This window comes from Branchiostoma floridae, chromosome 2 (assembly GCF_000003815.2).
Source record: "Branchiostoma floridae strain S238N-H82 chromosome 2, Bfl_VNyyK, whole genome shotgun sequence".
Classification (NCBI taxonomy): Eukaryota; Metazoa; Chordata; class Leptocardii; order Amphioxiformes; family Branchiostomatidae; genus Branchiostoma; species Branchiostoma floridae.
In genome coordinates, this window is record NC_049980.1 from 35,047,757 (window position 1) to 35,060,825 (window position 13,069).

Genomic DNA, 13,069 nt, shown 5'->3' on the forward strand with positions numbered 1-13,069 from the left:
GCACCAAACACTGACGGGCACCAAACACTGTCGGGCATGCACCAAACACTGACGGGCACCAGACACTGACGGGCACCAAACACTGACGGGCACCAAACACTGACAGGCACCAAACACTGACAGGCACCAAACACTGACAGGCACCAAACACTGACCTGTCTAAAATGCAGGACACCAGCAAACTCTCCACTTCACTAACATCTATGTTGAGCTCCTGGAAACACAGGAAAAGGTTTCGTAAAACATGTATTCATCAAGTAGAGATAAGTACATACGATAGCAATAGTTTTAACCAATGGCACCTTACTCTACATATGTGATTTCAAACTTCTAGTAAGTTAAAGACGTATCAAAGACTCGTGGCCCAGTACAAGGGCCGTCTGTCACCTTCCTCAGGCAGGTCTGACTGTTTAACATTGCACTGCAGTGTAGGTGGCGCTGCTTACACTAGAATCTACGTCATTGTCACCAATTACTGTAAATGCAGAAATGTTCGCGGTGGATTAATGTTCGCGGTTTTCGCGGTGATCACTTTACCGCGAAATTAAAACCTCCGCGAACATTTTTCTATTGTGGTATTAGACTGCAGTCTATGGTGTAACCGCGAAATTAAATCCACCGCGAAAAGTCCCTTTTCCCGCTACCGCGAAATTAAATCCCCGCGAAATTAAATGCATTTACAGTACTCAAGTCATAGTCTGTTCGAGTTTAACGTTTTTTTCTTACCCAAGATAAGAAAGTCTTAATCTGGAGAAAATTAAAATGGTTGATATAAGTCTAGTGAAAGACCAGTCGTGCACAACAACTCACCTTAGCAATGAATGGTATATGGATCCTAGTGTAGGGTTTAATAAGCTTGATAAGAACTTGTGTTCTTATGTTCCTTAGCAGATCTGGAAGAAATATCACTTAAATCAACAACCTGCACAAATCCCAACAAAGCACAATTACCCCTTTAGAATATGCAAAAACAGCAAAATTATTTATACCCATTGTAACAGCAACTGGCTTGACACGGTTATGAATAATTTTGTAAGAGTGATACAGAATAATGACAAAATGCAGACCAAACTTATGTATAACAGACAGAATGAAAGCAAAAACAACTTTTTATTCCTGGAGCAAAGAAAAGAATGAGATAAGACTTGTGAATGTCTACTTGCATAGCCTGTTATCTAAAACACGATGCTTACCTTCAATATGTTCTCTGATGAAGGGATCATCCATAATGTTCTTCCTGTCAACAGAAACAAAGTCAACAGTAAGAGACACTCAAGCTTCTGGACAGATTTAGAAATGTTCTGATGTTACAGACAGCACCTACTGTCTTTCCTTAGTGACTCAGGCAATGTCTGCTCATCAGCAGGGTTTTAACCAAACTATGAATTAATGAATGAATGAAAACAGAACATTTTAATTGTGCTGTTAGCAGAGGATTAGCAGTGTTTAGTACTCTGGAAAGATATACTGTATCTGTGCAAAGGGAGAACCCAAGCACAAAGACTTCCAAACAGTATCTACTTAATAAGTAGAAGTTACACCAAACACCAGACTTCGGCACTCACCTATTTGTCTTCAGAATCTTCTCAAACTCATTAATGTCATTATTCTGGTAGGCACTGAAACAGCAAACAAAACAAAGTAAACATCAACAAATGAACGTGGGTCGCCGCTGCCTTAGCCTCCCACCATGTGACAGTTAAGACCAGTCATGTGAGGCATATGAGAGATCCGGGCTCCAACCGTAGACATGTGAGGCATATGAGAGATCCGGGCTCCAACCGTAGCCGTTGAAACATTCAAACATTTTACCTGGAGACTGCTATGCACACACAGAAATGCACAACTTGCAATGAATCATGGGAACTTGTACTGACCTAACTAGATTTGTCATTGCCAGAATCTCTGGGTCGTTCTTGTACGGCTTAGCCTGAAAAAACAGTCACAGGGTCAAAGTCATTGTCGTGCTTTGTTGCAGGACATGATAATGCACTGCTGTGATTTATAAAACTAATGAAACTATAACAATTCATGAATGTAAAAAAAAAAAAAAATTAGTGTTATTTTACTTTGTACACAAACAACAAACTCAAAACAAAGCTTTGACCAGAACAACTTGTGAAGGTGACGACGTTACCTCCTGCGAGTCGAAAGGGTTGATTCCTGACTTCATCAGCATGTTGGCCAACACCAGGTACTTCAGGCAGGTAGTTCTCCTGTAACATACATGGACATGTGTTCACTTACATGGACATGTGTTCACTCAGATGGACATGTGTTCACTTACACGGACATGTGTTCACTTACATGCACGTGTTCACTCACAGGGACGTGTGTTTACTTACATGGACATGTGTTCACTCACATGGACATGTGTTCACTCACACGGACATGTGTTCACTTACATGGACATGTGTTCACTTACATGGACATGTGTTCACTTACACGAGCATGTGTTCACTAACACGGACATGTGTTCACTTACACAGACATGTGTTCACTCACACAGACATGTGTTCACTTACATGGACATGTGTTCACTCAGACATGTGTTCACTTACATGGACATGTGTTCACTCACACAGACATGTGTTCACTCACACAGACATGTGTTCACTTACATGGACATGTGTTCACTCACACGACATGTATTCACTTACATGGACATGTGTTCACTCACACTGACATGTGTTCACTTACATGGACATGTGTTCACTTACACAGACATGTGTTCACTCACACGGACATGTGTTCACTCAGATGGACATGTCTTCACTCACACTGACATGTGTTCACTCACACGACATGTGTTCCCTCATACGGACATGTGTTCACTCACACGGGCATGAGTTCACTCAACATCTCCATAAAAAAGTGCTCATGCACATATAAAGAGATATTGTCAGACAGATGTGTTACTGTAAGGAATACCTTGGACTTCCTGATTCATCGTAGTTTTTGAAAGCCTCAAAGAAATCTGTGTGGGCCTTCTCGTACTCTCCTTCTCGTAAATGCATCTTCCCGCCACACTCTGCCAAAACAAACAAACAAACAAACAAACCACATGATAAATGCATCTTCCCGCCACACTCTGCCAAAACAAACAAACAAACAAACCACATTATAAATGCATCTTCTCGCCACACTGTGACAAAAACACAACATTTGTCATCACATAAGAAATGCACCTTCACATCAGATTCTAACAAAAGCCACACCACATACAACAGTTTTTCTCAGTAACTTTTTCTCAGAAGGCTATCTAGTAGTAGGATAACGTGTTGTTACAGATTTGTTGCTGTTGTTGTGGTTTGCCTGGTGGCCCACAGGTCCTTTCTCTAGCAGCAGGGTCAATTTCTACAGCGAGAGTTTGCTAGCCCTTCCTCTTTATTAAGACTTTAACACGCTGGAGGTACCTTGGAACATAGAACTCCCATTTTACACCCCTTCCAAAAGACGAGGCACCTAAAGGTTGAACCTTAGTCGCCCAGTAGCCAACAACAGACTGAGTGTAAAATGTTGTTGTAGTTTCCAGGAGGTTAACTGTGGGCTGCTACCAGTAAGGGACATGCCTGGTAACAGGTGGCCCCATTGCTGCATTCTGCAGTACTGTTGCAACAGGCCACATGTATTTATTGGCAAGATAATAATAATCTGCCACTCACAGACATGCATAACAATGAGCATTTTCCAGCAGTTCTAATCCCCCACCAGACTAATTAAGAAGCAGAGGAGAATTCTCTCACCTCGGATGACCCCCATGATGAGGGGGTGGGGGATGGCTAACTTACCTCGGATGACCCCCATGATGAGGGGGTGGGGGATGGCTGACTTGATGTGCAAGGACTGCTCGTACAGGGCCTTCAGTTTCTTGTTGTTTTTCTGAGCCGTGTACATCTGGATCTCCAGTGCATAGATCTCCAACAGCTGCGTACCTTTCTTCAGGTCATCCTCACCCTCATCTGTCTGTAAGGAATAACATACTAAACATGTATAACACCTGTACTGTATCACTAAACTGTATAACACCTGTACTGTATCACTAAACATGTATAACACCTATACTGTATCACTAAACATGTATAACACCTGTACTGTATCACTAAACATGTATAACACCTGTACTGTATCACTAAACATGTATAACATCCTCACCCATATTACTGCACCCATATCTGTCTGTAAGGAGTAACATATTGTGTAACAGACTTTATGACTTTGTAATGCTCAAAAGCAACATCCCATCTGATCAGTGAGCCATCTTGTGTTCTTATGACATACTTCAACAAGAATCACAAGAGTCAGGTAGGCTTTATAAGACTGCTAGCATATTCATAAGGTACATGTTTATTAATGTTTTAACATGCAAAATTGCAAAACAAAGTTTCTATTTCTAATCACAAACTGCTGCTGGTTATTTCTAACCCTGCTACGTAAGGCTCAAGACTTTCTTCAAGATCATCAAATCCATCTTAGTGAGAAGAAATCACAGAATATAACTCAGTTTTGCAGTAGATAAAACAATAGCATAATTTTGTAATACTGTAAGGGAAGATAAAATGAGATGCTGACAAACACATCAACATATTCTGATCCTCATGCTAACACATCCCCCACAGTTTCATTCTTATTTGTTCTCACCTGACAGGACTGATGCAGTTGTTTCAGGATCTTGGCCAGCTTGTTGAACTCTTCCCTGTCGTAGTACAGCTTGCCCAACTGTAGATGCAGGGAACTGTCAATCCTCATATATGTGCATCTCAGTGATGTTTGGAAGTACAATTGTAAGCTCAGCATATGATTTTAAGCAGTTTTAATGTCATCCATTGGATGTAAGATGTAACAGTTCAGGATCTGACACTCTGTCCCGAGTTATGAGAAATAAAAACTATCATCATCATCATTATTTGTGCAGGTCACTCATCCAGGAAATTGAATAGAATTTAAATCAAACCTTCTACCGGACACTACAATATCCAATCTGACGTTTCAGACAGCATCCACTGTCCATCAGTGAAATAAAAACAGCACAATTTTTGGGCTGCATCTCCAGAGACAACTTTCAGTTGATGCACTAAATTTGGAATATTCTACAGATATGAAGGCCAGATTAATAACCACAGCACCTTGGTGTTGGTCTTGAACCATAGCCTGTCGTTCTTAGCATCCTTCAGGGCTTCCAACGTGGTCTCATAGAAGTTCTGCAGTAGTTCCATCTGAAACAGGTGCAGAACAGTAAGCATAGAAGTTCTGCAGTAGTTCCATCTGAAACAGGTGCAGAACAGTAAGCATAGAAGTTCTGCAGTAGTTCCATCTGAAACAGGTGCAGAACGGTAAGCATAGAAGTTCTGCAGTAGTTCCATCTGAAACAGGTGCAGAACGGTAAGCATAGAAGTTCTGCAGTAGTTTCATCTGAAACAGGTGCAGAACAGTAAGCATAGACGTTCTGCAGTAGTTCCATCTGAAACAGGTGCAGAACGGTAAGCATAGAAGTTCTGCAGTAGTTCCATCTGAAACAGGTGCAGAACGGTAAGCATAGAAGTTCTGCAGTACAGTGAAACCTGTCTATAGGGGTCACTCAAGGGACTGGCCAAATTTGGCCCCTATGGGCAGGTGGCCCCTATAGGCAGTATGGCCAAAAAAGGTACATTTCACCACAAGCAATAAGTGACGAGGCATTCAGCTTCCACTGAGTATTTATTGACAATATTATTAAGGTTATACATTTAAACTAAATATGAGTTTAAAACAAACAGTTTAATGAAATACATTTGAATTACTACTACTGCTACAGCACTGTAGCTGTTCCCTTATTTCTGTATAGTAAAAATGTATGCCAATCATGACATTAACCAACGATTTAGAGAGAAGACATACTCTACTATTATTAGGCATTAACTCTAATCTGAGTCCGACACTAATCTGAGTCTTGCCATTCTCAGAATCTGCCGAATTACCAACGTCAATGCGTGTCCCTCGGGAGTCGAAGCCTTCGACATCGTACGTCTGAGTCAAAACTGACAGACATTTGCGTGGTTCTCTTGTCTTTTATCCAGTTGGAATTGTCTGAACACGAAGTCAGCGCCGCCATTTTCCTTTGTTCCTCGATCTCACTTTTTCTGAGTTTGGGTCACAGCGCGAGTCTCCGGCAACTTTGCCAATCGAATAGACAAATCTTGTAAATGCCGCTAGTTGCCAGCAAAAATTAGACGTTCAATCACTACTGATGACAAGTTCATAATCATTTCTAAGCATCAAAACACCACAAAAACTTTCATTTGTTCACGAAGGTTTGGCTTGACTTGTCTGCATGTGCCATTATGCCGAGATGGTCACGTCGAAATAAAACTTTCTCTACGTAGGCTTATTTCTTTGACAAAAATCCAACTAAGTCTAGTTCTCGCATAAATAATGGTGATTTAATTGATTTTAATCATTTCTATGCAATAATTACCGTATTTTATGCTATACATCAGAATTCTTGTTGCGAAATTTTACCTTGGTAAAAATGGAGTCCTCCACTGACCCCAATTGAACTTGTTCATTTGCTGCAGCGACGCCATCTTGGAAAATCACGCAAATAAGATGCCGATATTTTTGGCCCGCGGAATACGAAAATTAGACCAGCGTACGTGGATTTCAAGAACCTGATGTAACGTCCTTGATCAGATACATGAACGGATGGTCTACTTGTAAAATCTGTCCATATAGTCTTCCAGTCTGCACAGAAATGACGATGTAGAGAAGGGTACAGTGCAAAGAGTCTGGGGCGAGAAAAAACGCCAACAACTTGGGTGGAAAAACTTCGCATAAAATCACATAATTTTGTATACTGTTTCTTTATTCAATGTTTCCTTCGTAAATCGTCCAAGTTGAGCCTACATTTTGCTGATATATTGCAGAAATTGAAAAAAAAGTGAACCCCGCGTGGGTTTAGCGCGGCGTAACGCGGCCGGCCAGGTGACCGCTATCGGCAGTGTTGGCATAGTGGCCGGACCGAAAATCGTCTGGCCGCGACCGCATTCTCCACTTACACACTTCCCATAATTAAGTGCGAGAGGGTTCCGGATATGGATGTTACTTGGATGCTACCACAGTTGCTCAGGGTGAGAAACCAGGGTGGAACCAGCTAAAACCTTCAGTACGAGGGCGGAAAAGCATATAAACTAATAAGTTGTCTGGCGAATATAGTACAGTTATCATTTGGGCCGAGAATCTTACAAGTTTTGTGGTCAGAAGTAACTACTTGAACTACCTAACACGTGCACCACTGTGGCTGTTAGTTGGTTTCTTCCGATGACCTCAAGGGCCACACCTTCAACGCGTTTCGTTTGCAGCCTTTGTTTTTTTCCTGTCGGAAAGTGATTAAACCATTGTCCTGTGATCGGTTCCACACCAAACTATCATCTCCTTGATGTTTTCTGTGTTCGGAATTGGTTAGAACCAATTTTCTGTGCCCTTGGAGTCAGTTCCGGAGTTCGGAGCATCCATATCCGGAACCCTCTCGCACTTAATTATGGGAAGTGTGTAAGTGGAGAATTCGACAGGTGACCGCTATAGACTATTTCTTAATGCTTAGGTCAACGGGAAAAATCCAAGGGACCGACAAAAAGTGACCGCAATGGCCAGGTGGCCCCTATACTCAGGTGACCCCTAAGGCAGGTTTCACTGTAGTTCCATCTGAAACAGGTGCAGAACAGTAAGCATAGACGTTCTGCAGTAGTTCCATCTGAAACAGGTGCAGAACGGTAAGCATAGAAGTTCTGCAGTAGTTCCATCTGAAACAGGTGCAGAACAGTAAGCATAGACGTTCTGCAGTAGTTCCATCTGAAACAGGTGCAGAACGGTAAGCATAGAAGTTCTGCAGTAGTTCCATCTGAAACAGGTGCAGAACAGTAAGCATAGAAGTTCTGCAGTAGTTCCATCTGAAACAGGTGCAGAACAGTAAGCATAGACATTCTGCAGTAGTTCCATCTGAAACAGGTGCAGAATAGTAAGCATAGAAGTTCTGCAGTAGTTCCATCTGAAACAGGTGCAGAACAGTAAGCATAGACATTCTGCAGTAGTTCCATCTGAAACAGGTGCAGAACAGTAAGCTTAGACGTTCTGCAGTAGTTCAATCTGAAACAGGTGCAGAACAGTAAGCATAGAAGTTCTGCAGTAGCTCCATCTGAAACAGGTGCAGAACAGTAAGCAGATCTGCCGAGTGTAGAAACTTGCCCGGAAATTTCCACCGTACAATCATCATAACATCACATACACACAGCATAATACTACCAGTTAGTTTAACCTCTGAGTCATTAGTAACAAATGGCAGGACTCCGAAGTTTGTTCACCTTACCTGTGCTGATGCAGGTAACATGCAAAGTTCACCTGTACAGGTAACATGCAAACTTACCACACAAATAAAAATGTACAGGTAACATGCAAACTTACCACACAAATCCACCTGTACAGGTAACATGTAAACTTACCACACAAATCCACCTGTACAGGTAACATGTAAACTTACCACACAAATCCACCTGTACAGGTAACATGTAAACTTACCACACAAATCCACCTGTACAGGTAACATGGAAGGTTGGACCTACGTTTTTGGATGTGGAGATGTAGTCTAGAATGGAGTTGATGGACTTCTCTGAGTAGTTCCTGGTAACAGCAGTCTGGACAAGGAGACAAGGATTAACAGATCAGTGCTGCTCCTAGGATTAACAGTCCTGTTTCCTAATCTACCCTGAATCCACATGAAGTGCCATCTATTGCTTGATGAGTTTGTAATCACCAGTAGCATATCTTTACAAGCTTTCTTGCTACTGAAACAGTTATCATACGTCTAGATGGCATTTACACAAGATTCAGTTGTTCAAATCTGTACAAATACACAAGACTGAAAGCTTTGTTTACACATTTGTGACCATGATCCTGGTCAAACCATTACATTTTCAACACGTATTCGCCTGTCAACATATACATTATATAACTATGCTCATTGTTACAATGAAAAAAAAAGTGCTATTGTCTGTAATATATCATTACGCTGCTGTGTCACTATACTGCAGACCATACCTTGATATATGTGAGCAGCTGCTTGTATCTCTTCATCATCTCTTCATAGTTACCCTAAAATGTATAATGGTAACATTATGGTAGTTATGGCATGTGGGTGGCCAGGATAGAACCCTTGAAGTGACATTCAGGGAAGAAAGTTTTTTTTTCATACCTGCTCCAGTAAGAAACATACTACAAAATACTAGTATCCTACACAGCCCTTACATGAACTAGTGTAGGTAGACCCATCTGACATTAGAATGCAGATTTTACCTATCTTACTTTACCTATCCTATACTATACTAGCGGACTGCTGCCCACCCCTGTGTCAGGTATCCTAGCAGCAGTATAATCAAACAATGGATAGTGAGTGCTATGATACCACCTTGAAGTAAAGTCTCAACTGTCATGGTGTACACAATATATGATTATGAGATAAAAAATATCGTCCAAGTACAACCTAATGTTAGTTTTCATAAAAATAGTAACGGCTAGATTAAGAAGAAGTTAAAATTTACTAGTACTAGTATATGCTTGCCAAAACAGGTAAAGAATACTAGTAGGTGAAAAATGATGATAACTTCTTTAGAGTGCATGCATGGGTATTTGTAAATGCAATTTGATGGTTGCGGTCTCATATCAAGAAATCAGTATAGATAATATCCAAACTGACCAGTTTGAAGTTTATCTTTATCATCTGCTTGAGAGCCTTGAACCCCCATTCTCCTTTCTCTTCTTCCAGATCTAAAACTTTCTGAAAACTCTCTAAAGCTGCTTTTGGGTCCTCCTCCTTCAAAGCTTTGGAGTTGTAATACTGGTTCTCCAGGTCAACATCTGGCTCCGAGCCACTGTCTTCTGAATACACCTGTACAAAAGGGAAATATGATTAGACTTCAGAGTGTCTTCTGAATACACCTGTACAAAAGTGAAGTACGGTTAGACTTCAGTGTCTTCTGAATACACCTGTACAAAAGTGAAATACGGTTACACTTCAGTGTCTTCTGAATACACCTGTACAAAATGAGAATACAATAAGAATTCAGACTGCCTTCTGACTACAATTTTACAATAGAGGAATGGATTTAGGTCTTGACATAAAAACAAGCACCAAAATGCTGCATTTGCTGGCATTTTTCTAGCAAATTCATTGGTGACATCGGACATTCTGACAACGTTATAAAGTGGTTACCTGTTCACTACTACAAGGTTTGGCTGACTTATGCCTGATTTATTGAAAGTCAATTTGATAAAAAAAAAAAAAAATTCCCTGTTTCTCTACCTATGCAAACCTTACAAGTAGTACTGGTAGACACAATTTTGGGGGTACATCGATGTAGGTTAGACATCCAGGTAATATGATACACCAACAAGTAGTTACTCAATTTTGCGGGTAAACGTCATGTTTCTTTCAGCCATCAGTCAGAAGTTTGTAGGTCCTTGAATCGTTTTGCATGAGATCGTGGACAAACAAAACAAACGAACAAACCTGTAGTTTAATTTGCTGCCATATTTGTACCAGTAACTGCTACAGATTAGTGGATCTTTGATAAACCAAAAAATATATATATATATATATATATAAACGCCATCTACAGTGCCCTAATTCTCTTGACATAATTTTTGGTGACCAAGTAATCCATACACAACAGCGAGATTCGGTATCAATATAGCTACCTGTGAGAGCTTTATGTTTCCATGTATATCTAAGGTAGCAGTTTTGACATAGTCTGCATTCTGTTTCCGGATCAAATTACAAAACATGCTGGTCGTTGTAGAAGACTGCACAAAATGGGCTGTTCCAAAAAATAATTGAGAAGGGGGGGTGGAAGAGGTCTCAATCTAGCTTCTGACTCAACCCCCCTATCCGATCCAGATTTCTTTTACCCAACCCCCCTATCCGATCCAATTTCATCATTTTGACCCAACCCCCCTATCCGATCCAAATCTTCATAACCCAACCCCCCTATCCGATCCAAATCTTCCTAACCCACCCCCCCATCCGATCCAAATCTTCCTAACCCAACCCCCCTATCCGATCCAAATCTATCTAACCCAACCCCCCATCCAATTTCCAAATCTTCCTGACCCAAACCCCCTATCCGATCCAAATCTTCATAACCCAACCCCCCTATCCGATCCAAATCTTCATAACCCAAACCCCCCATCCAATCCAAATCTTCCTGACCCAACCCCCCTATCCGATCCAAATCTTCCTGACCCAACCCCCCTATCCGATCCAAATCTTTCTAACCCAACCCCCCTATCCAATCCAAATCTTTCTAACCCAACCCCCCTATCCCAACCCAAATCTTTCTAACCCAACCCCCCTATCTGATCCAAATCTTTCTAACCCAACCCCCTATCTGATCCAAATCTTCATAACCCAAACCCATGAACTTTCATGCTTATGGCTACATAGTTCATTGACTGATTGAGACAAGAACAATTATCGTAAGTTTAAGCATGACAGCAACTTTATTTTTAGACATTATTTACAAGGCGTACACTGTAATTAACCAGTTCTTAATCATAAAAGTCCTTAATCTTAAAAAAGTGTCATGTATGTGGATGACAGAGAATGGGGCGAAGTAATCAATGTTTGAAAAAGAAGGAATTTGGGTATGAAAGCTAGATGATACAAGTGTCAAAACAGATTTTTTGAAACAAAAACATTTCTTCTGCAACAGAACTAGTGTGGAAAAACCTACCATTACATTTAAGTAAATGATAGAAAAAGCATTGCCTTACTAACTACTAACAACCTTTATTTAGACATTACTTACAAGACCTTTGTACAGTATGTATAGATAAAAATATGGACTCAAACAGTCACAGATAGTATCAAAAGACATACTAGTATCTAACAAGCAATTCACCAGGTTCAAACGTATGGCCTCCATGACCTTGATCAATCATAACATAAAAAAACAAAAAACAAATGAGAATAAGAAAACACTGTGATTACTGTTGTGCTGCTCTAACACTCATTCCACAAGCTTCTGTACGATAAGGCATTTGATCTGGCTCGGCTTGATGACTCTTTTTTTTACACATTTTCTGATAACCTCTACAACTTTATCTAACACCGGGGAACCTTCCGTCTTGTACCTTTGGAGTTGAATTTCAACCCGCAGTTTTGTGCCTGGGAGGAGAGCTACCTTTAGACCGTGGAGTTGATCTAACAGTGGTGTGGGCATGTCTGCTGAGTCTAAGGTGCTCTCCTGACTCCATTTCTTGTTGACCACGTCCTGCATGTCCCTTTTGCTCATCCCCTGAGCTGACTGGTCATGGGCCACCCTATTCCACAGCTGCCGGTACTTGCTCAGTTTGGGTGAGCAGTCTGTAATGGGAAAAATACAGTGCTTAATTCCAATTGCATTAATTTGCATTGACTATGGTATAATGCTCGCAGTTTTTCTTTCTAATTTATTTATTGGTTCTTGAATTACCATATGATCAGTGGATGATATTGATATCAATCCTGTGACAGACAAATTAAGCTAAAGCACACTTTAGACTGACAACAGTTACATGGTTGTCTGCAACAGTTCCAGTGACTGTATTTTTACACCGTCAAAATAGTAGTGTGTTTTTTTCCGCAAACCATTGTGTCACCTGTCCCCAGACCTGTTGTTCTCATATGGTGTAGAATATATAGAAAACTGGCCAAGGAGGAGTGTATATTTACCACCCTGGTGGCCAATGGACACCGCTCGGCTACCTACACGATCTGCTTTGAGATCAGGACCTTATACAAGAGCGATAAAATCAACACCAGTCAACATTTCACTCAAAGAATTCACTGAATGGCACTACCATTTAGGATGATACAGGCATTGCGATACTGTCACTTGGATTGTTAATGTTTGATTATATAGCCTCAACTGGCTGAATCTTCATTAAATTTTTCAGTATTTTGAAGCTTGATTCATATATAAAAAAAATGATCTCCTCACTCGCAATGTCATCCGGACTGTAGACATGGAATTTGGACTCCCACTTCCTCTTTCCAGTGAAG

General features: G+C 40.8%; 1 protein-coding gene and 1 long non-coding RNA gene across 2 annotated transcripts in view; both read right to left on the reverse strand.

The window, feature by feature from the left end:
* LOC118405270 (COP9 signalosome complex subunit 2) overlaps window positions 1–13,069 on the reverse strand; it is a 35,898-nt gene that overhangs the window by 3,139 nt on the left and 19,690 nt on the right. The window contains exons 2-14 of the mRNA XM_035804683.1: window positions 9,725–9,916; window positions 9,070–9,123; window positions 8,595–8,666; window positions 5,127–5,216; window positions 4,642–4,719; window positions 3,792–3,966; window positions 2,932–3,031; window positions 2,138–2,216; window positions 1,878–1,930; window positions 1,566–1,619; window positions 1,194–1,237; window positions 811–893; window positions 156–214 (exon numbers count right to left, since the gene is read on the reverse strand). Coding sequence (XP_035660576.1) covers window positions 156–214; window positions 811–893; window positions 1,194–1,237; window positions 1,566–1,619; window positions 1,878–1,930; window positions 2,138–2,216; window positions 2,932–3,031; window positions 3,792–3,966; window positions 4,642–4,719; window positions 5,127–5,216; window positions 8,595–8,666; window positions 9,070–9,123; window positions 9,725–9,916 — 1,133 coding nt within the window. The remainder of the gene's footprint in view (window positions 1–155; window positions 215–810; window positions 894–1,193; window positions 1,238–1,565; window positions 1,620–1,877; window positions 1,931–2,137; window positions 2,217–2,931; window positions 3,032–3,791; window positions 3,967–4,641; window positions 4,720–5,126; window positions 5,217–8,594; window positions 8,667–9,069; window positions 9,124–9,724; window positions 9,917–13,069) is intronic.
* On the reverse strand, window positions 11,504–13,069 carry LOC118405290. The gene is made up of 2 exons (XR_004829872.1): window positions 13,008–13,069; window positions 11,504–12,391 (listed from the first exon to the last, which is right to left on the reverse strand). It is a non-coding gene; the product is annotated as an uncharacterized LOC118405290 (long non-coding RNA).